A 26,916-nucleotide genomic window follows, 5' to 3' on the forward strand; every position below is an offset into this window, starting at 1 on the left:
AACTTCTAATCATAGTATCTGTCATAAAGTTAGGGGGAACCTTAAATGAGACTATGTAAGACAAGCACTTAGAACAACTACTAGATAGCAAGTGCAAAACATTTTCTAGTTATAACTGGCTTTTAAATTTCAAAGTAAAAGGTAAATGTGGCATCCTTGTACAATTAGGTATATCATAAAACAAATAGAATAAATAATGTGTCTTTTCTCCTTAGGCAGGATTGAATTTCAGAGAGAATAACTATCTTTCTCAAAGAAAAATAAATTCTAAAGAGAAGTAGCAGGTATTCTATCCATAGAATTCCTGCCCCCCACCCCAGTAGTATACTAAAACTTGTTTAAAAGAGATTCTGCCCAATACAGAATCTGTTAGCCTCGATAGTTCTAAAATACATTTTTGCACACCTTTATTTTCTCCCTAATTTCAGGCTTCAGAAGCATGTCAAGGTCTCTTTCAAATCCCAGATCAACTAATAACTGTAACACATATCCTTTTTCTATTTACTACAAAATATTTTTGTAGTTAATATTAAATATGCACTCACAACTGAATTTTAATTTTGATATCTTACCTTATATCAGATTCCATATGAATTAAAATGGTTTAATAACCAGCAGTTAAAGGAAATGTTCTTTAAATGAAATAACTCTAAACTTTAACATCATATGGAAAAAATCTTTAAATATGGCATTGTTAACTCTCCACAAACCTTCCACATCATGTGTTTTCTAGCCATTAATACTGATCATTTTAAACTCCAACTAGCACAACTGGCTAACTAAATATGTATATGATATTTGTTGAAAATTATGGTATGTATTGGTGGGTATAGCTCAGTGGTAGAGTTTGTGCCTAGTATGTTTGAGGCCCTGGGTTCAATACCCAGTACCAAAAAGAGACAATTATGTGGGTCTTTGAATAATGAATTAATTTCAAAAGGGTACTTATGCTCAAAATTCTTATATAATTTCTAGATTTGTGGTTCTCAAAATTCAGTTCTGGAAGATATGCTATCATGTATATATCACACACATACTTATAGTTGTCTAGCATCATACTTATTCACATGTACATTCTCAACTTACTGAGGCATCCTTAAATTTGAAGTTAGGATGTAACTAAACTGATATTTGGTCAGAGAGAACTGTCCCAAAATGTGGTGAATCAGAAGATTAAGATAGGAAGGTAGAGGATCCAAGAAAGATGCTATAGTTTTAAGACATTGTTAAATGGGTTTTCTATGACTTTAAAAATATCTACTTGTTTTTGTAGAAGGTTGAGACTCAAACCAAGTCATTGAAATAAAGTGACATGCTTTAATAGTGCACTTTTATTAAAGAAGCAGTAGGCTTGGAAAAGATCTATAAAAGTACTGAGGTTTACTATGTAAGTGGTATAAGTTCTTTGTAGTCCAAATTCAATTACTTTAGAATAGCAGACCTAGTATGACCTGGGAAAACTACTAATTCACATCCCATATTTTCTATCAACCTCTGGAATGTGCATTTCTAAATCTTTCTGGTGGTCTGAAAATGTGCAAAGTTGCATAGCCTGTTGGCTTAAGTTGGCCCAACTGTGGTGGTCACTCATACCTTTTAATGTATGGAAATTAAATATTCAGCATTCCAAGGTTTGGAGACGCTTGACATTTCCCACTCTCAAAATCAATCACCAACCTGAACTCCATGGCTATTACTCAGAGATTCAGAGGTTTGCTGTAAGCAGAGACCATGACCTTGGAATAATTATTTTCTCAAAAGGCATTACCAACAATGATGTGAGCAAAGTGCCCAGACTGCCCTCCAGTGCATGAATCCCTAGCCAAGAAATGGCTACGAATCTTCCATGAGAAGTATGAGTTTGGCTTAAATTTGATTTCCATGCATTTATATTTCATAAGCACTGCATTTAGACAAAGTTAAAATGAACAAGTCAGAGAAAGTACTCACTTAAAGATTTTCTGTGTTCTGGTTTCTGGTCTTTCACATCACTATCATAATGACTTAGCAATTCAGTACTGGAGGATCTCTGCATTTTGAATAATTCCAGGTTTCTTGATGGACAACTTGGATCCCTTGGCTGGAAACAGTAAGCAATTAGACTCAATAATTTTAATATGAAGAAAGTATTCACTAAAGAGTTTTGTTTCTATTTTGATGTTAGATTTAAAGGAATGTTTGAAATATGGTAATTATTTTAAGATAGGTTCTCTATTCTAAGCTCTATATTAAAATTTAATAATAGATCATATATGCACATGGTGCTTACTAAATGTGCACATTATTCCAAGCATTCATGCATTAATTCAATTAATCATCACAGGAATCCAATGAGGTAGCCACCATTATTTTTACTTAATAAGAAATTGAGGCCAAAAGAGGAAATAATCTGCTTGAGGCCACACAGCTAGTAAGTGATGGAGTCAGTGTTCAAACAGGCAATTCGGGCCCAGAGTCCACTCTAAAAGACAACAACTTATGTGCTTTTTGTGTGTTTATGGGGACTATATTAATGAAGGGGGTAAGTTATTTTATTTTTAAAGTTTTGATCTCAAAGTGATAACATGAAAGACTTCAATCAAATATCAGCAAAATCACAGAGAATGTATTTTCTTATTGCACAACATACTAAAAAGTCTCAGGAATATTTTCCCCTCAAGATTTTACAAATATTAATGAGCTAAATTATAATTAGTATGGAATAAGTAGTTTTAAATAACTTGATTCTTTTAAAAACATATTCTGGTATCACTGAAGATAATTTCATGAAGTTCTAGATGTGTAATTTTCATGAGAAGAATAATATAACCTAGTTGGAAGAACAATAAAAATCAGCACAAAGGATTATTATTTACTGGTATTATAACAGGGAATATGGCCTTAATAATATTTATTTTCCAGAATAAGTATTAGAAGCTGCATAAACTGGAAATGTAAAAACTCAGTAGTTATTAAGCGCTTGTGTGCTTTTTACAACCTCTAGTAAATGAATGTCCATGTTATTTCAGAAAAAAAAAGCACTGCATTTTTGAAAGAGAGAAATTAAATGACATTTAGTCCCACAAATCCTGTCTGCTGAAAATGTTCCTAGTGGACTCTATTTAAACTTAAAAGAACTTAATATCCCTCAGTCCATATGCTCTGTTTAAATGTGAGTGTGTTATATGACTGAGCAATAAGATTTAAATGACTACATTTTAACTAATAAAGGTAACAGCCAAAACAAATACATACCAATCTGTCAATTGCATTTTTGATAGCATGGAACCAATCCAATATGATGAAGTCAATATCTGACTGTAGAAGGAACTCATTTCCTGATACTGTTGTGATCTGAAAAAAAAATATTGACAGGTGAGAAAACCATGTGAGATAGATCTCCTACATTTGAAAAAAAACAATCTTCTAAAACAGAGTTTAATACACTGAAATATTTTCTTGTCTTCCAGTAATTGTCTTTCTGGGAACTGGGAGGCTAGGATCATTTTGAAGTACTCTCTATAAACTGTTTTTTTCATGTCATAACAAATACATTATTGTTTTAATAATAGAACGATTAACTCAGAGTAGGCTAAAGCTGAATTGCTCCAACTTCAGGAGAAATAAGGCAGGAAGTCCAGAGCGATACAGACAGTGCACACTTAAGTTAGAAGTCTCAGAAAAATGTAACCGGGTGTGTCAGAATTCATTCTGCACTTCGGGCTCTTTCCTGTTTGTCTTTTTCAAATCTAATAGTATCTCTATATTTGATTTCCTTTTATGGAGGGCTCTAAAACAGATTATTTACCGAAGAGACTAATGCAGACTTTTCTAAAAGGTCATACGGATGAATACCATTAGGCTGTTTCTATTTTCCTATCATAAAGATCTATAGGAAAGTAATAAAGAGCCAATTTCCCCACAAAAGGAGTATGTTAGAATAAAAGTTCATTTACATCTTTGAACCCCTACTAGAGGGTATTTCTCAAGTGAACATCCTGTGTCCCTTCTCTCAGTGCTGTTAAGTAGTTGGCAGTGCTTCTTAGCATGCAACTATACATTTTTCACTGCAGTAAATCTTTTTTCTCCCCAGAATTGTGACAGAAGGATGTGACCCTATAGAAACAGAGCAATGCTCTTGATTTCACACATAAAGGGCTCCTTTGAGGAGAATTTGATTAGAGTGGGTGTGGACACGCTTTTTGTATGAGGCCATCAATCTGAACTGTGAAGATTTTCCCTTTGTATTATTGACTTTTTGTTGCAAGAGGAAGATGAACATTTCCCAAGTACTGTCACACATCAAGCAAGGCTTCAGAGGTTGAGAAGACTGGCATTTCAGCATACTCAATCAGGAGCCAGTCACCTCTTCTCAGCCTTACTTGCTCTAAATAGGAGGTGAATGCTGAAATGTGGCACCAGTTCAGAAAATCACAAATCGTGCTTGAGGCCATCTTTAAAACTCTATGATTAAAGTGACAATTATTACCCCAAATGGCTTACTCTGAAGTTTTCTGTGATTCTTATGGCAACATTTAAAGAGAATGTCTTGGCGTTTTTAAGAAATTTTTGATGGCACATGTGCACATATACTCATTTTTCATTTATTTTTCATAAAGAATCTATGAAGATGCGACATTACTCTGTACTGCAAAGCAGCTCTTCTTGAGTGACGTAAGTTCCCCTATCAAGCCTGGCCCCTTCTACAGTAAGAAGAGCTGTCCAAAGCGTATGCAATTATAATAAGTGAAATATTAGAAAATAATAGGATTTAATTACCCACACTAGAATTTGGCAGATTACTGGGGCAAATCACTCTCTTTAAAAATAAAAAATGCATTTAAGATTTGGGATGGCTCAAAATAGTCCTCTGTTTTATGTATCCAGTAAAAGACAGCTAAGCTGATGTTTGCCTAATTATCTGAACACCACTACAATATTCCTTACTTAAATAAAGTCCCAAATATTTACTTTATAAAATGTTGCCTCAGAAGGAGAAATCTAAAAATATAAGGTCATTTCTAACTAACTCAAGAAAGCTAGTAATGTCCTTGACCTCTACCTTTATCCTAAGTTTAAATATTTTGATTATGAATATACTATATGCAATAATTTGTTATTATACACAGAAATGAATTTAGTCCAAGCACAATGTACAATCTAATATAATAATTCTCTGCCAGTATAAATAAGCCATTATTAAAATTATAAAAAGGAGCAACATTTTTAAAGTACAAGAAACAAACATAATTAGATTTACTGTATTGTGAGGGTTTATGAGAGAGCCAACATAGTTCAGTTTTTGGCCTAGTAAATTCAAAGAGTGATAAAATATAAGTAGTTCAGCAATGCATTTGCATTTTTGGTGCATACTATGCAATGCAAAGGGAATCTTTTACTGGTAACACAATCAGAAGTAAATGTATTTTGAAAGTTTCTTTGTCCATGTATATTATTACATTAATCATACATAATCAGTGATTTATAAATTCATTTTGGGAAGCGAGATGAGGGAACTATACGAATGCAATTCATTCAAATCATACTGCCAGAGAAATCCAGTTCACATCCTTTCCTCTGTCTTCCCACTAATCTTTTGAGTTACTAGGCAGTCTGGAGAAGTCTGCTACTGCTCTCTACAGTTTAAATGCATCCACTTCTTAATTACACTCAGTAATTGACTTTGTTCTGCTCTATTCCAGTCACTCACAGGAAAGTAGTTTCAGAATCTCTGACTGGTAAAGTCCATTTAATTCAGGGCTTTCAATCCACATTTTTACATTACCTCTTTAGGATTTCTGATACGTGGTTTGCTGAATCATATTTGCACTTTGAACAATTGAATTTTTAACACTCTTGGGGAAAAAATGTCACTAGCAAGGAATGTGAACTTTGACTGAAACTTATGATTGACAACATATGATGACAACGTAAAATGATACAGTACTAATAACAGGGATAAAGTATCTGATATTAGCCATGCTAATGTACTCTCTCTATATCATGTTTTGCTTCCATGGCAGATGCTGGAGTGAGGCAATGAAGGAAGAACTTACAGAAAACAATAGGTTTAGGTAAGAGCTGCTGGTCTCCATTTTGCTTAGAAGCCTACTTTAGCAAAATGTCTTATGCCATCTCCACTGGATCATATTTTAAGGGGTATATCAGGGCATCAGAGCAGCCTTAACAAAGTGTGCTAATATTGTCAATAATAAATATCTTTGAGTACTTGTCTGGGGAAATTTGTGTCAAACTTTTTTACTCTAAATTGGGACCACTTAATTTTTTAAAATTATCTTTCTCATTTTTTATTTGTTCTAATTAGTTATACATGACATTATAATGCACTTTGACAAGTCATACATAAATGGAGTATGGCTTCTCATTCTTCTGGTTGTACATGATGTAGATTCACACTGGTCATATAGTCATATATACACAGGGTAGTGATGTCTGATTCATTCAACTATTTTTCCTACCCCCTATCCGTTCCCCTCCCTTCACTTCCCTCTGCCAAATCCAAAGTAACTATATTCTTCCCTAGCTCCCCAACCCTTATTGTCAGTTAGCATCCACATATCAGAGAAAACATTTGGCCTTTAGTTTTGGGGGGATTGGCTTAGTTTGCTTATCATGATATTCTTCAGCTCCATGCATTTACCCGCAAATGCCATAATTTCATTGTTCTGTAAGGCTGAGTAATATTCCATTGTGTATATATACTGCATTTTCTTTATCATTCATCTGTTGAAGGACACCTAAGTTTTAAACATTGATATGGATGTGTCACTGTAGTATTCTGATTTTAAGTCCTTTGGGTATAAACCAAGGAGTGGGATAGCTGGGTCAATTGGTGGTTCCATTCCAAGTTCTCTTAAGAATCTCCATACTGCTTTCCATAATGGTTGCACCAATTTGCAGTCCCACTAGCAATGTATGAGTTTATCTTCCCCACCCCACCCCCACATCCTAGCCAACATTTATTGTTGCTTGTATTTTTGATAATTGCCACTCTGACTGAAGTGAGGTGAAATATGAAGAGTAGTTTTGATTTGCATTTCATCTTTGCTAGAGATGTTGAGCATTTTTTCACAAATTTATTGATTGATTGTATTTCTTCTTCTTTGAAGTGTCTGTTCAGTTCCTTAGCCCATTTACTGATTGGGTTATTTGCTTTTTGGTTTTAAGTTTTTTGAGTTCTTTAAATATCCTGGAGATTAATGCTCTATCTGAGGTGCATGTGGTAAAGATTAATACATACCCAGGAATTACATACGTATATCCACTGAAAAACCTACAGAATTTTAGACATGTCTGTTAGAGCTTTTTTGGTATTAACAACAATAGTTTCTCTTTGGCTTGGAAACTTGGTCTGTGTCCTTGTGGTTCCCCTGAATGGAGGCAAGGATATGCAAGCTCCAATATCTCAGATAAGAGGTATATAGGAAAAAAAATAGATTTAGATTAAATTGATTATTTTTGTGTTAATTGAAAGAATTTTAAATTATTTTTAAGAATAGTATTTAGATTTATAATTACTGTCATTTTAAGAGTAGTATTTATATTTGTAATATTGCCAATTAAGTATTACTTTGCCAATATTCATTGCAGCAGTAAGATTTTGTGGTCTTAGATTTTTATTTAAATGAGAAGCTATTGTGTAGAATGGCATTTATACTATTAAAATTTTCAAAGATTTATTTTTTAGAATTGGTACAAATCCCTTGTAGAACACCTTTTTCCTGATTATAAGAATAATATAAATTTATTGTAGAGAATGGAAAAATAAAAATTACAAAGACTCAAATTAAAACTATTCACAGCTCCACAGACTAAACATTGCAATATTTTAATTTAGACAATGCCAGTTTTTTATATATAATAACCAAATGGATATAATGCTCAATGGATTAATTTATGCTATAGATAGATGTCTCATCAGCAAAATATTTGAGTGGTAAATATTGTTGACTTCTTCCTTTCCAGTTGATCTCAAATATACATTATGAGATTACCAAAGATGCAAGAGATGATGAATGACATTGTGCTCCCTTCTCTTTGATATACTACCCTTCCAATTGCAAAATAAATTCCACAGATAATTCTGTGAGAGGATATGTTCATGACTGATCATCCACCTAATCCCCTGATCATCAACAAGGACTGATTCAGCATCCATTAAGTCCAAGGCACATTGTTAGAAGCTAACAACTCCCAACCTCAACAATTCACAATCTGTTTGAATAAATAGGACATATGCATATAAACATAAATAACAATATAAAATGGCTTAGAGTAAGACTAAGTGTGAGTGGTGCAAACAACTCTCATGTCAAGATTTCAGAGGAGGGAGTAATTACTGCTGTCACATTTACATCATGAAATTATATATATACCGCTGGTCATGATATCTTATTCTTTAAAGGCTGATTGTATCAGAACTTTAGCATATTAAGGATATGAATACCATCACTTGTTATGCAAAGTGATATCAGCTTTAATGATCTCATAGCACATAATAAACATTCTCCAAATGCAGCTTCCTTCCACTGCCATAAAATAATTTTGCAAATGAGGAAAACAAGAATGCCATTGTATCAAATTGGCATCATTTAAATGACAGAATTAAGAAATTACAAAGATACTGATTTTAAGTTCATGAGTTCTCAGCAAACAGTGTATACAGTTAAGGACTGTGTGTATGTATATGGGAAAAGGCCATGATGATTTGGTTTCAGTTGTGTGATTTGGAATATTGACTTTAGACAAAGTTGTTCATTCCTTGCTGTTATGGTAAAGACAGCAGAATTTTTGAAAATCACCTAACATCCCTATTCTGACATTTTTCTTTCTTTTCTTTTTCCAAAACAACCATTCCCTTGCTATGGAAAAAAAAAAGCATCAGGCAGAATTGAGGCATCTAAATAAAAAAGTATTCAAATCCTAAAAAAGGACTAAAACAATCCTATATTTGAACAAATATTTTTCATAATTTTCTTAGAATCAGTCTGTGACTGAGAATCTAAGAAGTTATTCCATCCTAATGAAACTGAAACTGTATGTAGGAAATATATAATAAAATTTACCAAATGTCCAAAGAGTCCTAAAACATGTTAGATGATATGGCTGCAATGGTTTTAGAAATAAGTGGATAAGGGGAATGGAATTTAATTATTATTATATTTGGAGATACTTTGGACTTCATGATGAAATCATTACATTTGTATTAAATTAAGTAGAAATAAAAAGTTATATCAAAATATAATTACTTTATTTGATGTGAATATGAGTTATTTTTATGTTATTAATTTTGGCCATATCTTTATTTAATACTCACAGCATAAAATATGGATATATATTTTGGCTACATTATAATGAGATATTAAAACATAAAATCAAACAATAATGCTTAAAAAACCCAGATTCACATTGTTTTCATCTTGCATCACTCCACATTTGATATATCTTATAAAATGAAGATGTTCATGGTTATATTAATAGTTATCTTACTTGTTTCCAAAGGTGTTTATGGCCGCCATAGGAATTACATTATCAGGCTGCATTGCTGGCTAAAATTTACAGCCTGCTTAAATAACTTCTAACATTTTTTTTAAATTTCAGAGCAAAGTTAACATAAAGCTAGCTTGAAGTAAAAGGTCTTCATTTTGTCTTTCCAAAAATGTTATTTGTTAAAGCATTTTGTGAGAAAGTAACTGCCTTGTGTTCCCAATGTTGCTAGATGTTAAATAAATATATACTGATTATCAAAAAAAAAAAAAAAAAGTTGTTTTGGCAACTCCTTATTAAAATGCATTTGTAACCCCCATCTGTCATGAAAGTTTTGAAAAGTTTGTTTACTTTGGATAGCAGCCTTATCCAGGGTTACCCCAGCAAACAATGATAGCAGTCTTCAGAAGTTGTGTGAGAAACAAGCCACTAGGGACCCATTTTTGTTTTAATTGGCACACACAAACACTTCTCTGGTCTGTCAAGAAGATCAAGCTAATATGCATGGAGGGTGTTATATTCTCAGCTTTGGGGAGCAGTAAAGCTCCCTTTATTTAAGTAATTTAAATGATAGACTGCAAAAACTTTGCAAGTCAGAAAAATGTTTTATATTTTCTTAGGGAATATTTGTTTTAAGCAACGGAAAATGTTCTACATATCTAAAGATGTTGAACCTTATGTTATAATTACCCTGTTTCTTCTGACTCTGTGAAATGTTCCTAAATCCACATGCTACTAAATAAGCTGGGCCACCAATGGATCCTGCATTTCCACAACTCCCCCTGTGTTAACAAATGTGCGTTCATTAGTTTCCAGATGTTTATTGGATATGTTTTCAATGTGTTTGGGTTGATTGATTTGCATGTACATTTATTGGAAACCTCAGTGGTGTCATCATATCAACATAACCTGCCCATGTAAGCAATTTCTTATTTAATGGAAAGTAAACAAATGTTGAGCTATGTACACGACAGATCTCAAGAGCATTCTGAAATATAAGGTTTAGGGCCAACCTTTAAAAAAACCCATGGTTTTTAATTGAAATTGAGCTGTACCTTTGACATCCAAATAATTTGGTTCATGCATTCTTACTTCAGAGATTTATTCTGCATAATAAAATTTGGGCCTATAATGAACATTTACACCCCATGCCATTTGCCGATTCTACCTTTCTGTTTATTAATGAAATGTCTACACTCAAATTTTTTTTTCAGATGAACAAGCAAACAAAAACTTGTGTTCATTCTTTTATCTGTGCTAAAATATTTTAAGTACTGAGAAAGAGTCTTCTCAATATTCATGAAAGAATACTATCCAAGTAATTAGTAGATAGTTTAACAGTTTCCACAGTTTTGCAGGCAGCTACACCCAAACTTTTGCCTGTGGTGCTCATATGAAAAGTGACTGAAAAAGTGACTAATCTAAGCAGTTGTTGTAAAAAGATGTCAGAATAGAGTTTTATGACTCTTAATGTTAATTTTGAAACTTGGGAGGAGCAATTGTCTCCAGATAAATACATCATCTGAGGTCTGTGCCTACTGGTATCCACTGGTCAGATATTCCTGCTGCCACTTCTATCCTGAACTTTAGTCACTGTGCTCAATTACTCATCTAGTTAGATGAAATTTGGGCATATGCTACCTCCATCCTTATCAAATTGAAATGATATTATTATTATCATTATTTAAATAAGTCTAATTTGAGGATTTTTTTAAAATTCAAAAGTCTTAATATAAATGCAGAATCCCTTTTTCCCCATGATATACTGAACTGTTGTCTCTCTTTCCATACCTTTTGGATACATTAATAAACATTGTGTATATGTTTATATTTTAATGAAAAATATAATGTATACTTTATGGTATGGATCTAGAATGTCCCTCAAAGTCTCAAATGTCTAAAGCTTGGCTGTCCCCAGTATAGCAATGTTGAGAAGTGGGACTTTTAGGTAATGATTGGATCATGAAGGCTCTATCATCAATTAATTCATTAATTTGGTGGATCAATGAAAATTACAGGCAGATGGGGCATGGGTTGGAGACAGTAGATCATTGGGGGCTTAACTTTGAAGACTATATCTTGTCCCTGGTCCCTTCCTCTATTTCCAGTACCAGGCTTCTATGAGCTGGGCAATGCTCTTCTGCCATGCCCTTCCACCATGAGGTTTTGCCTCACCTTATGTTCAAGCAATGGAGTGGCAAATGTGAACTGAATTCTCTGAAATCTTGAGCCAAAAATAAATCTTTCTTCCTCTAAGCTGTTCTTATTGGATATTTTGGTCATAGCAACAAAAAGGTAACACAACACTTATGAAATCTTTTCTGAATTTAACTATTTAAATACATCATCACCCACAAGGATTTAGTTAAAATACCCTTTGCTTTTTCCACTGTCCCATCCATGTTGTCTTTTCTATTCCATACACTATATTGCAGCCAAAATGATCTCTCTGAAACTTGGAACTGATCATCCAATTCCTCTGCTTGATATCATTCTGAGGTTCCCCACAGCTGTTGCAGTGAAGTGCAAACTCTTTAATTAGGTCTGCCAGACCCTGTGTGCTCTGGCACCTACCTGCTCTGCAGTTCCCCTGTTCCATATTTCCCTCAACATCTCTAAAATCCAGTCATACTGAAAATCTTTTTGTTCCCCAGCTGTCCTATACTAATTTTCATTTCTTTCCTTAGAGCACATCATTTCTGCTGCCTAGAACCCTCTGACTTCCTCTATTAAATCATTTAAATAAAGTTAGATGTCACCTTTTCAGTAAAGGCTTCTGTGAAATAGATGTCACTCCCAAAATGCCCTCATGCTATCCTACTTCCCTTTGTCACAGCACAAATTGGTCTACATTGCAATGCACTGTTGATTTTTCCATTCCCCTACTATGCTAAAGTAACCTTAAGGCCAATGGTATTTGTCTGCTATTGATGAATAACCCACACATAGGAACACTAAGAAAATTGTAAATACATAAACCTTACCTATCTTATTCATTTAGTGAATGCATACCATTCTCTTGCTTGATATGGCATAATACATTTAACTAATTTTCTATTATAATAAAATTTGAAGGCTGAAATACAATTTCATTCTTTCATGTAATGTAGCTAATATATTTTTTGACATCTATTGATCATAATTCATCAGAGTAGAATAGGCAAACAATTGTGAAGATTGAGTACAGTCACCTGAAGACTGTATTTTTCCATGTATCAACAAGACCTGGACTTCAGAAAACAGGATTGCAAACTTGAAGGAGCCAGGAGAAACCAAGAGTTGTCTGTATTTCAATGCATGTCCATAGAATATAATGTTCTTGATTATACTCCAAAGCCACCGATGTGTTATGTTGTGATAATCTATACTCCAAAGCCACCGATGTGTTATGTTGTGATAATATATCACCCTATATTTGGAACTTTCTACTTGAGAATTGACAGTATGGACGATTGATCACAGATTCAAAATTTTAAAGAGTTAATATCTGAGTTAATGGTAGAACTTTATTTAGAGACCTTCAATGGACAAAGGTGTTTACTGCTGATCTGTGAATGTTGCAGTCATTAATTTTACTCAAGAACTGATAATACTAATAAACAAACTATGTAGGAAAGTGTCAGTAGTTATGTTACTAATAATTTTTTTAGATAGCTAATTTTTAAAATACAGTGACTTAAGCAGAAGAAAGAAATGTTGCCACTAGATTATTAATCACACAAGTCTTTCTATTAATAAGTGCTGAGGTTGCACAATAAGAATAAAAGATGTTGCAATATGTAAGTACATCTATGCTATTGTAACATATTTGGCAATGGTTTTGAGTGTTTATAAAACATTCAAGAATTGTTCCATGTCTACTTACATTAATGAGAACACCTGTTAGCTTTAGTGCCATACAGACTTATTTGCATCAGATTCAGGTTTTTGCATACTGTACATCATTTTCCGAAACAATTAGATGCTTATAGAGAAATACAGCTAAGGGAAAAACAGCAGCTTGAATGCCTTCCGGCTCAAGATAGTTCGACTCCAGGTTTCAGAGAAAAACAGAAATCTGCTGAATTACAATACTGCCACTTCGGAGTGAATGTAGGTGTATTTTATAATTTTTACATTCAGAGAACAGAAGATACATATAAAAATCTGTGCTTTAATCTTCAAGTAAAATTATAGCCAAAGGAGACAGTTTCCAAACAAGGATGCCAAGGAGTAAAGAATGGCAGTGCCACCAGAATACCACCCAGAAGGTATAGTTTCTGAGAACTTTAGCACCTCCTACCAAATGTATGTCTCTTGACCAGTCTCAGAAAGCTGGAAAACTACAGCAGGACTTCTGACTGAAGGAGGAAATCTACAAGGGCTAGCCTACCTTCTATTGTTGCCAACCCTTTGCCATGGAGCCCTCAGGTTGTGATGACAGAGCTAGAAGGAGGTAAGAAGCTGTCAGTCACTTCCAGGCTACTGGTCACAATGTAGCTGGAACACACCAACATAGAATGCACTGTCATTTCCTGACAAGAGCTGATGAGTGTTTTATTCATTAATGAGAAAATAGTCACAACTTCCGTAGGTCCTACTCTGTTGACATATCTGTCTGCCACTCCCCATAGAATAGCTTCTGTGATTTAAATATTTTTAGTTATTGAAAAGAGAGTACTTGTGCAAATCTGTGGATTCACAGCCTCTATTATCATCATTATATTTAAGAGGTGCAATATTTACATCAAAATGACTCAGTTTGTGATATATTCTAAAGATAAATGCATATTTATGATGGGAAGAAGTGTGATTTATAACTCTTTTCTGAGACAAACAGAGCACCTCTGTGCTGTGCTAGTAAACACAGATTAGCCAAGGCACATATAAACTACTCCCACAGGGCTCATGCTATTTTGTCCTGGGAAATGAGGGAACTGGGAATGGTCCTTGTAGAGTGTGTGGGTCACAAAAAAGAAGGGTATTTAGTTCCTTCCCTGCTGCCTAACTGCAGGATCTTAACAGAGAAGAAGTATTAGATGGGGACTTAGGGATCAACTCCTGAATTTGTATTGTCTAGAATCCAAACTACATAATCAGAAGTAAATGTAAAACTGTACTATTTATTTCTGATAATTTTGAAATTGTATTTAATCAAGTTTAATAATCTATATTTTTCTTTACTCTTTATTTGACCATTGTTCATTAAGGATGATAGATTAACTCTTTCCATTAAATAAATGAAAATGTTGAAATTTTTTCCCTGAAAATATACAAAAATTATAATTCCAACTGTTGGGAAAATCCCCTTACTCTTTACTCAAAATGGTTGCCCTTAAAACAAATATGAAAAAGTACTTAATATTTCTAAAATGCTGGATTAGAAGTATATAATACATATGATACTTTTCATATATAGTGGCATATAAAGTTTAACACACACACACACACACACACACTTGGAAAAATAGGAGGGAATTTAATAGTTCTTTAAAAAACTAAGCCCCTGTGACTATATAATAAATGATGACATCTGTTAATTGAGCAACAGGCCACCACCTAATAATGAAGACATCTGGAATGACACATCACTCCATATTAAGCATGTGCCAAAACACCTTAACATGCCTTACTTCCCAAGAAAAAATGATGCCTATTTTGGAAATACTATCATTTAAAAATATTAGACATAAAAAATACATGTTGATTATACTATCAATAGGGTGACCATATATAATTTACTGTCCAAATGGTGTCAGTTTTGATAGCAAAAAGGCACTATTAATAACTACACTGGAACAATAGGTGTGAACCAGGTCTATTTTGCATATATTGGAACCTATGAATCACTCTTTTGCACACAACACTGGGGAGTCATTCAACAACCACTGATCTTTACATGATAGTGAATACCTACCATGGGTCCAATTCTAGAACTGTGAGATATACCAGAAAAAGTTATCAGTGACCCTTGCTCTTAAGAAGCTTATAATTAGTGTGACATATAAGACCAGAGTGGGAAAACAGCTAGAAAATAACAATTGAATCATGATCAAGATGGGACAGGTAATAGATTTTATGGAACAAACCTGTTTTGGCGGGGGATAGAAGAGAATGCTCAGGGAAGAATGTTGGAGAAGGATCTTAAAAGATCAGATGATGTTTAGCAGAAGAAAAGGAGGGAGAAGATGATAACACAGATAAGAAAAGCAGCTTGTACAAAGTCTCACAGGTAGGAAAGACTATGACATTTCTAGAGGACATTGAGGAGCTGTTTCTAAGGTCTCTGTGGGCTTGCTTACCTTCTCTCCTCGTAAATGGAGGTGTTTCTCAGCATTCTTTCCTAAAATATGACTCTTTGTACTTCGAGTTGCATTCTTAAGTGACGATATGACTCCTGTTGTTTTCTTTTTAATAATAGATTTATAAACTGATAAATCCCTAATTTGTGTCTCCTCCTCTATTCCATTTCAGGCCACCACGACTTCTCATCTGATCTCCTTATGGCTGGTTGGTATTGATACAATCCATTCTTTATATCCACTCCTTAGTAAACTCCTAATTTGAAACCTCATAATTTTGTCTTTGGCATTTTCATTTCTTCCACTTATTAACTGTGTATCTTTAAGAAAGTTATTTAGAACCTTTGAGTTTTAATATTCTCACCTATAATCTGAGAAAAACAATAGTACCTACTTCAGAAGAAAATTGCAAGGACGATATGAAAGATAATCCAGGAGAAGAACAGCACAGTATCTGGCACCTAGTGAACATTTAAATTATTGTTTTAATTATTTGACTGATTGATGATTCATTGACAACCACATGGATTTTGCAAGCACCTTCTTCTATTTCAGGAAACTACTCAGACATCATCTATTCAGGAAAGTCTTTAAACTCTCCAGAAGTCTAAATATGTGATGTCCCCTCCAGAAATCTGAACTTATTTTTCACTGGTGTACATGTCACTATTGTATTTTTCTAACTTCTCACCCAACTCTCCCTGCACTGTAAGCTCCCTGATGAAAAAGACCCTGTGTTCTGTGCTTGGCTGACCACCTGTAACACTACAGGCTCTCAATAAAGGATTATAGATTGAAAGATAGCTCAGTTGGCTTAGGTTAATACTACAGAGTTATGGTATCCAGTAAACAAAAAGACCCTGAAATTTGAAAGCAAGTTTTATTTGGTAATGACTGATCCCTGAGCATACCTATGAGCAGAACCGCACAACAGTGTCAGAGGAGGGCAAACATCCTCTTATAGCTGACTCTGCATTGTAACTTCACTCTGCATTGTAACTTCAACTATGGTCAACATGGCACTGTCCTCTGAGGTTGCACCAAAGCATCTATCTGAAAAGATGACACTATTTCCCTCTGACAGAGAATGCCTATTTAGGGTATCCTGAGCTTTCTAGGGTTCATTTTGCCCCTCTTTTCATATAGCTTTGGAAACTTGCTTCTTGGTCTTCAATTATAGATGTCAGGCTTTTCATTTGAATGGAGACATTTTACTCATACCAAGGTGACTTTACATGATCTCAGGCCCTGGAAGTTGCAAATGCACTGGTCATCCATATCCTGTCTTCACCAAAGCTCACATTTGAAACTGTGTTCTCTTCTGGTTCCTGGACTAGACAAGTACAATTTATGTTGTCTTATCTAGTATATCAGACACTTTCAGCTAACAGTGGTGTTTATTTTTTTAACTTTACTCATGTATTTATCTCAATGTACTTTAAAAATTATCAATTCAATGTATAGTCATTCTAAAAATTATTAATGAGATATTTTATATTTTTGAAGTTTCCAAAATGTGATATTTTAAACTTACAACACATTTCAGCTTAGCTTAGCTATATTTCCTTTTAAAATTATAATTATTGAATATTAATTATACAACTTAATGGGTTTCACTGTGACATTTCCATACATGCAAATACTATGCTTTCATCATGTCCACCCTCCCTTCTATTCTTTCGCTTTCCCTACTCCCCTCCCCTCTGGTCCTCTTCCTAATCCTAAACATGTTATATTTATTTTTCTGTGTCTGTATAATTTGTTTGACATAATGTTTCTAGTTCAATCCGTGTACCTACAAATGAAATGATCTCATTCTTCTTTATGGCTGAATAATACTTCCTTATTTATATATATAGCTTATTTTCTTTGTTGACAGTCACTTAGGCTGATTACATGTTTTGTCTACTATGAACAGTGCTATAATAAATACTGATATACAGATACCTCTTTTGCACACAGACTTAATTTGTTTTGGATAAATACGGAGGAGTGGTAGTACCAGATCACATGGTAGTTTCATTTAGCTTTTGAGGAACCTCCATACTATTTTCCATAGTGTCTATACTAATTTACATTTCTACTAAGAGTTTATAAGCATTCCTTCCTTTCCACATTTTCAGTAGGCTTTATTACTATTATTATTTTTAATGTTATTTTTAATAATATTCTTTTATTATTTTTAACATTATTTTTAGTGTTCATTGTCAATACAAGATTCTTGGCAGGAACATATCTCAACATTGTAAAGGCTATCTATGCTAAGCCTCAGGCCAACATCATTCTAAATGGAGCAAATTAAAGGCATTTCCGCTAAAAACTGGAACAGGACAGGGATGCCCTCTTTCACCACTTCTATTCAACATAGTTCTTGAAACACTGGCTAGAGAAATTAGACACATGAAAGAAATTAAAGGGATATGTATAGAAAAAGAAGAACTTAAATTAGCACTATTTGCTGATGATATGATTCTATCATATCGTCATATGAAAAGGCTCATCAGAAAAATTCTAGAACTAGTAAATGAATTCAGCAAAGTAGCAGGATATAAAATCAACACCCATAAATCAAAGGCATTTCTGCATATCAGTGACAAATCCTCTGAGAAGGAAATGAGGAAAACTACCCCATTTACAATAACCTCAAAAAAAAAAAAATAAGATACTTGGGAATCAACTTAATGAAAGAGGTGAAAGATCTATACAATGAAAACTACAGAACCCTAAAGAAAGAAATCAAAGAAGACCTTAGAAGATGGAAAGATCTACCTGGCTCTTGGATAGGCAGAATTAATATTATCAAAATGAGCATACTACCAAAAGCACTATACAGATTTAATGCAATTCTGATAAAAATTCCAATGGCATTACTCATAGAAATAGAAAAAGCAATCATGAAATTCATCTGGAAAAATAGGAGACCCAGAATAGCAAAAGAAATCCTTAGCAGGAAGAGTAAAGCATAATAAAGTACAGAGTAAAGTATAGTGATGCCATTATACCAGACCTTAAATTATACAACAGAGCAATAGTAACAAAAACAGCATGGTATTGACACTAAAACAGATTGGTAGACCAGTGGTACAGAATATAGGACACAGAGACTAACCCACAAAATTACAATTATCTTACATTAGACAAACATGTCAAAAACATGCATTGGAGAAAAGATAGCATCTTCAACAAATGTTGCTGGGAAAACTGGAAATCCATATGCAAGAAAATGAAATTAAACCCCCATCTCTCACCATGCACAAAACTCAGCTCAAAGTGGATCAAGGACCTAGGAATTAAACCAGAGACTCTGCATCTAACAGAAGAAAAAGTAGTCCCTAATCTTGTAGGATTAGGCCCCAACTTCCTTAATAAGACTTCTATAGTGCAAGAATTAAAACCAAGAATCAATAAATGGAATGGAATCAAACTAAAAAGTTTCTTCTCAGCAAAAGAAACAATCTATGAGGTGAACAGAGGGCCTACATTCTGGGAGCAAACTTTTAGCCCTCACACATCAGATAATCTCTAGGATATATAAAGAACTCAAAAAGCTAAGCACCAAAAAAACAAATAACTGAATCAACAAATGGACCAAGGACCTGAACAGGCACTTCTCAGAAGAGGTTATACATTCAGTCAACAAATATATGAAAAAATGTTCATCATCTCTAGCAATTAGAGAAATACAAATCAAAACTACTCTAAAATATCATCTCACTCCAGTCAGAATGGCAGCTATTATGAAGACAAACAATAATAAGTGTTGACAAGGACTTGGGGAAAATGGTACACTCATACATTGCTGGTGGGACTATAAATTGGTGCAGTCAACATGTAAAGCAGTATGGAGATTCCTTAGAAATCTGGGAATGGAACCACCATTTGACCCATCTATCCTTCTCCTCGGTTTACACCCCAAAGACTTAATAACAGCATACTACACAAACACAGCCATATCAATGTTATAGCAGCACAGTTCACAATAGCTGAACTGTGGAGCCAACCTAGATACCCTTAAGTGGATAAGTGAATAAAAAAAATGTGGCATATATACACAATGGAATTTTACTCAACAATAAAAGAGAATAAAACCATGGAATTTGCAGTAAATGGATGGCGTTGGAGAAGATAATGCTAAGTGTAGTTAGCCAATCCCCAAAAAACAAATGCCAATGTTTTCTCTGATGTAAGGAGGCTGACTGATAATGGGGTAGGGAGGGAGAGCATAGAAGGAATAGATGAATTCTAGATAGGGCAGAGGGGTGGGAGGGGAAGGGAGGAGGCAGGGAATTAATAAGGATGATGGAATATGATGGACATCATTACCAAAGTACATGTATGAAGACACGAATTGATGTCAACATACTTTATATACAACCAGAGATATGAAAAATTCTGCTGTATACATGTAATAAGAATTGTAATGCATTCTGCTGTCATTTAATTTTTTTTAAAAATCAATAATAAATAAATATGTTTTGGCATGACAAGAACTAGTGAATCCCTTTGAAGCTACATTCAGCCATTTGCCTTAATTTTAACTACTATATGGTGAGCTTAAGTACACAACATTCTTCTCACATTATTTAAAAATAAAATTATTTTTCTTAAAAAACAACAAGAAAACCCATTATTTTTAATAACAGTCATTCTGTCTGAGGTATGATGAACTTCTAATGTAATTTTGATTTGCATTTCTCTAATAGCTAAAGATTGTGAGAGTTTTTTTCAGGTATTTATTGGTCATTTGTACTTTTTGGGGAATTATTTTTCAGATAATTTGCCTTTTTCTATTGGGAGTACTAGTTCCTTTGTTTTAAAAATTTTTTGTGCCTTTCTTTTTTTGAGTATAAAGATTGATTGAGGGACCATCTATCACTGAGCTACAACCTCAGACTGTTCTAGATTTTTTATTTTTAATCAAGGTCTTGCTAAATTGCAGAGGCTGGCCTTGAACCTGTAATCCTCCAGTTTTAGCCTCCCAAGTAGCTGGGATTACAGGTGTGTGCCACTGTACCTGGGTTTGAATTCTTCCATATTCTGGATATTAATCCTCTGTCAGATGAGTAGCTGATAAAGATTTTCTCCCATTTTACAGTTGTCTGTTCATTTGTTGATTGTTTCCTTTGCTGTGTAGAAGCTTTTTAACTTGATACAATCCCATTTGTCAATTCTTGCTTTATTCTCCTAGGCTACTGGAGCCCTTCCCATTCAGGAAATAGATTCGAATAGGACATATCAAATTACATCATATTTAGGTAGGTCAATAAATATCTTGAAGTGTTTCCCTATTGGTTTCAAAGTTTCAGGTGTTACGTTAAGGCCTTTGATCTACTTTGAGTTTATTTTTGTACAGGGTGAGACATAGAGGTCTAATTTCAATCTCTTCCATGTGGGTATCCTGTTTTCCCAGTACCCATTTGTTGAATAGGCTGTCCTTTCTTCCACAAAGAATTTTGGCACTTTATTCAGAATTAGATGGCTGTAGATGTGCAGGTTTATTTTGGGGTCCTCTATTCTATTCCATTAGTTTGCATGTCTGTTTTTATGACAATACCATTACATTTTGTAACTGTGAATCTACAGTATATTTTGAATTAGGTATTTTGATGCCTCCAGCATAGCTTAGGATCACTTTGGCTATTTGAGATTTTTTTGTGTATGTATTTTTCGTGAGGGTTTAGGATGATTTTTTTTAATATAGTCACTGGTATTTTTGATGGGAGTTGTGTTAAATCTATATATGGCTTTCTCAATATGACCATTTGAAGAATACCAATTCTCCCAATCCCTGAAGCTGGGTATCCATCTTTTATTGTTTTCTTCAACTTATTTCTACAATGTTTTATGATTTTCATTGTAGAGCTCTTTCACCTCCTTTGATAGGTTTTTTTTCCCCTAGGAGTTTTGTTTATTTATTTATTTCCAGGCTTTTGTGAATGTAGGGTTGCTTTGCTGATTTCCTTTTCAGGGAATTAATTACTGGTGTATAAAAAGGCTACTCATTTTTGTACATCGATTTTGTATCCTGATATTTTGCTAAATTCATCAGTTCTGAGAGTTTTTTTGGTAGAGTCTTCAGGGTTTTCTAAGTACAGATTCACACTGTCTCTGATCAGGGATAATTTGACTTACTCTTGGTGGAGGTTTGTTTTGTTTGTCCCCCTTTCAGGAACTCGGGCTCTGCTGGGCATCTCCCTGATCCTCACTGCCTCTTATCCCAGTATTTTAAATCCACCTTCCATCTGCCTCACCCATCTAAATTACAACACATGTAATCAAAGACTAATTCGTGCTTGCATTCAAGGCAGCCTGGTTATAAGAGCATCTGAAAATGAGCCATGCCAGCACATTCAGTGATTATCCAACTGGCCTGTTAAAATGTTCTTGTTATTTCTGGTTGGAACTCACACTGAACTTGAACAGTCTGGACTATATTCTATTATCTTACTTTTTAGGCTCTGTTTTCTGTCCAGCAGCTACAATTCCTTCCAATATTATCAGCTCAAATCTTTTCCATAGTAGCATTCCCAACTCTAGTTTTCTGTTTGTCTTGTGCTTGTTAGATCAAGATGGTTCCATTGTTATTAACTGGATTATTCCTGATGCCAAGAATCAAGCAATAATCTTAGTCCTTGAATGAATGATACCCAACAATCTACAATACAGTGAGTTTCTCTCCCAACTTCTGAGGCTCACTGTGAACTATTATGCCATTGAGGTTCCTGAGGAGTAGGACATTAAGGAGAATGTTTTTCTATCATAAGAACCAGCACTGAGCTTGTAATCTGCTACCCTTGATGAATGGCTTACAGCATTGGATCTACATTTTACTGGGTTTCATCCACAACATTTTCTTTACAAGTTTGAGATTTAATTAGATTAAGTTTATATGCAGCTTGTGAATTTACCTAAAAGCAGATGGAGGAGGCACTAAGGGAAGAATTTATTCCAAAATCAAAGAAGCCATTGCCCTGGAGGCATAATCTGGCTTTCAAATGCTTTTGGCTATCATCCATGGTAAGAAATATATTTACATTGCCAACTAGTACCTCTATCCTCTTTTCTCTTTGTCTTTCTCTCGGCATCTTTTTTTTCCTCTCAGATACACACACACACACACACACACACACACACACAACATGTATGTGTGTATTTCCCATATGTTTATATGTTCATTATATATATATATATATATATATATATATATATGTACATACAACATGTGTATATATGTGCACATATATTAAATAATTTTAAAAAATTTCATACTTTTATTTTAATAAATATAATTTGATATGTCCTATTCTAATCTATTTTATTCTTTCATCTGTTTAATTAAAAAAAATGATGTACTTGACTCACTAAATTGATACTGTGACCCAATAAAGGGTCTTAAATATGATTTGACAGATATTAGCTTGGGAGTAATGAAAGATGTAATCTTCAAACTCTGTTCCTTGGCATTTTCTCTGTCTCTGTCTTTTGTCTGTCTAAGATGCTTCAAAATGTTCTCAAATATGAAAGTTGATGTTTAAACCTGCAGTAAGTTTCCAGAATATTTGTCACAATTTTGACTAATAGTCCAGGATGATCAATAACCCTGTGTGTGGGATTCTGCACTAAGTCATTTCCTGCCATTTTAAAGTAGAATTAGTATGTGGTTCTTTGGAATTTGGCGTAGACCCTGGGTTTTCTAAATATACCTTAAAGCAAGGGTTTCCTTATAAAAGAAGAAACAAAGACTTGGGGTAATGTGTTGTTTGGAATACATTTGAGATACCTCACCAGGATCAGAAGGGGGGAAAACCAAAGAAGTTAAAAGCCTGGCAAACTATCAGAGGCAGAGATGGCAGCTATTTGTTTTTAAGTCCCTTGTATCGAAACAATGAGTGCACTCTACATCGCATCCTGCAGCACCATGATACAAGGTCTGGGAGTAGTTATTAGCATGTGTCTGTGTGATGGGAGAGCGAAAGCTAAACATTTTAATAGTGTTATGGCCTCTCCTTCTCAAGTTCCCATTAATGCAAATACTGCACATGTGGTTTAAGTCCCAGGAGCATTGTAGGACACAAATCACAGATGTAGAATAAACATCATCAGAGAATATGACTTCATGGTCTCCTCCTTGCCATCAGCAGACACCCTTGTGCTCCCATGATGTCAAGCAAATACCATAGAGGAGATCTTGAGCAAAACCAAAAAAAGGTGGGTCTCCTGAGGACCTAAGATGGAAAGATTTAAAAGTTGACCTGAAGGCCTCTTGGTAAACCATGGCAGAAGCTTCCAATATATCATGGCTTTCATAGAGCACTCACAACAATGATAACTAGAGTAAGTCTTATTCATCCTACATGTACCAGAATTACCAAAAATTTGTGCTCTGTGTGGAACAGATCACTGTCATAATGTAACTCAGATGATACAATGGCAGAGGCAGATAAAATGGACCTGGTGTATCTTAGAAATACAATGAAATTTTTGTCAGTTACTCTGATCTTCTGCACCATCTTGCACAAGACTATAATTCTGGTTGATGGCCATACTGAGATTGTGCTTTGGGTAATCCACATTCTATTTTCCCCTCTCTTTCCCCATTTCATTCTTGTCCAAAATTCTTAGGCTCAAAAAACAAAATGAGTAAATGAGTAAATTGAGTCTCTTCTACATAGCCCATTATCATTACTGTATTCTAAAATTGCCACTGCCTTGGAGAAGCCAGGGTACTCCTTTTACATATTGATGAACTGCATTTTCCCACATTTCCCATAAGTGAGACTTCAGTATCCATATGCTGACCTGAACTTAAAGCTTATATTGGCAGTATTGTCAATTGCTATGTAGTGTGATTCGAGGAACGTTAAGAAGCCTCTTTGGGTGACAAACTAATTCCCTAAACCTGCTGTCTAAGGTCTGGAATTTTAATTATCATGTCATTCTTTTAGGAGAAGCTTTCTAAACAGTTAAGTGAAGGGATAATAATTTTCTGCAATTATTTTTTCAGACATTGGTATAATACTATTGTTCTGAGGAAAATATGGAAAAACAAACTATTTCTAATTACAAACACAAATGAACATTATAAAATATGCAAAATCATAACATGTAAAATAAAAACTAAAACCACATCTAATCACATTACTAAAATATAGCCTTCTTAACATTTAATATATTTCATTCCAGACATTTTAAATGCACATACTATGCATGTTATATATAAATCATACATAGTTGAAATTATATATAAATTATTGCATCTTATTGGTATTTTTATCATTATATCTTGAAGGTTTTTCTGAGAATTATTCTTTGAGAGCATCACTTTAATGGCTCCATAACATTCTGCCATAGAGATTAACTGTAATATATTTGTCTTCCTATTTTTCCATAATATACTTGTTACCATTTTTTGTCTAATAAATGAGTCCACACTGCATGAATTTTTGTTAAAATTTCTGATTTGTTTTTTTACAAGAAATTCTTGGAAAGAGAATTGCTAGGTCAAATAATACAATTTTGAAAGGCTGCTGAAATGCATTTCTAATTACTTTCTAGAAAAACTGTACAACGTTTCATTGTCTCATTGAAATTCAAGAATGAACTCTTTTAAAATAATATTTTTATTTTAAGTAATAAAAACTGTATACTTCATAAATTTTGTCGAAATTACTTTTTTGTTTAGTAGCTTTTCTTTTGTAATTAAACATTTGCTTTTTTCTTAGAAATTGTTGCTACTGTTCTTTAATATTTTTAATTTTAGTATTACTAATATTTATTAGAATGAAGACTTCAGTAAGTTTACTAACCTAGGGATAATTACTTCATATATTTTTCCCAATTTATTTTGAATAAAACTTTTAATGTAATTATTTGTATATAAATATGCTATTTTTATTTTACATTGTAAAACTTACTTATTGCTCCTTATGGTTTTTATTATCTATATTTTAGTTCTTAGAACTGACTCACTCATCCAGATATCAGATTTTAACTCATATTTCCCCATTACTTTTTAATACATTTTTACATTTGCATCCTAAATTCTTCTTGGATTTGCTTTATGAGTGTTTGAGTAAATATTATTTTGATTTTTTTTTCTAAAGAATAAATTTGTTATAGACAACTATGTATTGGATAATCCTTGCCTTTTATGCTGGTTTGTGATTTCCTGTCATTGTTTAGCTGCATGGTCTTTTGGAGGTATCTTTGTATAGTCACCTGACCTTTCTCTTGGTTTATATTATTTCAACCTTTTTTATTTAAATTTTTTTTCTAAATATCACAGAGAATGTTTTCCCCTTGTTACTCCTTTGAAAAAAATTTTGGTGAAAACTATTTTTGACTCTAAATCTTTTAAATGAGTTTGAGTATTTATTCTCTTTTCCTAGAATATCCTACAAGAATTTTGATAATTCTATACTAACTTAAGGAAAATGAAAATTTTGCAAATGGTAAAACTTCTTCAAATATGAAGTATAGTTCCCAATTGTAATGTTTTGCATGTATCACATAGTAGACATTTATAGTTTTATTTATATAGACAAAATTTGTCATAGGTGTTTGGAACACAATTTTCAGAGAGGCACGAAAAACAAAAAAACAACTTGAGGGCAATGTGTATTTTAGAGTAAAAGAGAAACTATGATTCGAAAAAGGAAAAAAAAAAAGGCTTAGAACAAGTAAATGGAGAGCACTTTTTCTACTGCATTAATTAGCACACGGCCTGATATCAACATCCTGAATGAAGGAACTCGCTATTCGCTATGGCAAGCAATTCTAAAATGCATAATGCACAATGTCTGTAAATGACTCTAAGCTAACAAGGTCTATTAGAGTAATTTAATCCAAAGATGTGTACATTTTTTGATAATGAAAAATAGAGCTCTCAGCCAGGCATGGTGCACACCTGTAATCGCAGCAGCTTGGGAGGCTGAGACAGGAGAATCTCTTAGCACATTAGTGAGGCCCTAAGCAATTTAGCAAGATCCTATCTCTAAGTAAAATATAAAATTGGTTTGGGATGTTGCACCCCTAGGTTCAATCCCAGGTGCAAAAAAAAAAAGCGCTATCAATACTCAAAATGGCAACATTCCTATTGATCTGAGTTTCTTATAAAAATAATTGCACATAAAACCTCTGTCAGTAGCTG

General features: G+C 33.8%; 1 protein-coding gene across 1 annotated transcript in view; it reads right to left on the reverse strand.

Moving 5' to 3' along the window:
- Arhgap15 (Rho GTPase activating protein 15) overlaps nucleotides 1–26,916 on the reverse strand; it is a 630,363-nt gene that overhangs the window by 318,848 nt on the left and 284,599 nt on the right. Inside the window, exons 7-8 of the mRNA XM_071619213.1 lie at nucleotides 3,235–3,333; nucleotides 1,951–2,080 (exon numbers count right to left, since the gene is read on the reverse strand). Coding sequence (XP_071475314.1) covers nucleotides 1,951–2,080; nucleotides 3,235–3,333 — 229 coding nt within the window. The remainder of the gene's footprint in view (nucleotides 1–1,950; nucleotides 2,081–3,234; nucleotides 3,334–26,916) is intronic.

The sequence above is a fragment of the Marmota flaviventris genome, chromosome 11 (genome assembly GCF_047511675.1).
Source record: "Marmota flaviventris isolate mMarFla1 chromosome 11, mMarFla1.hap1, whole genome shotgun sequence".
Lineage (NCBI taxonomy): Eukaryota > Metazoa > Chordata > Mammalia > Rodentia > Sciuridae > Marmota > Marmota flaviventris.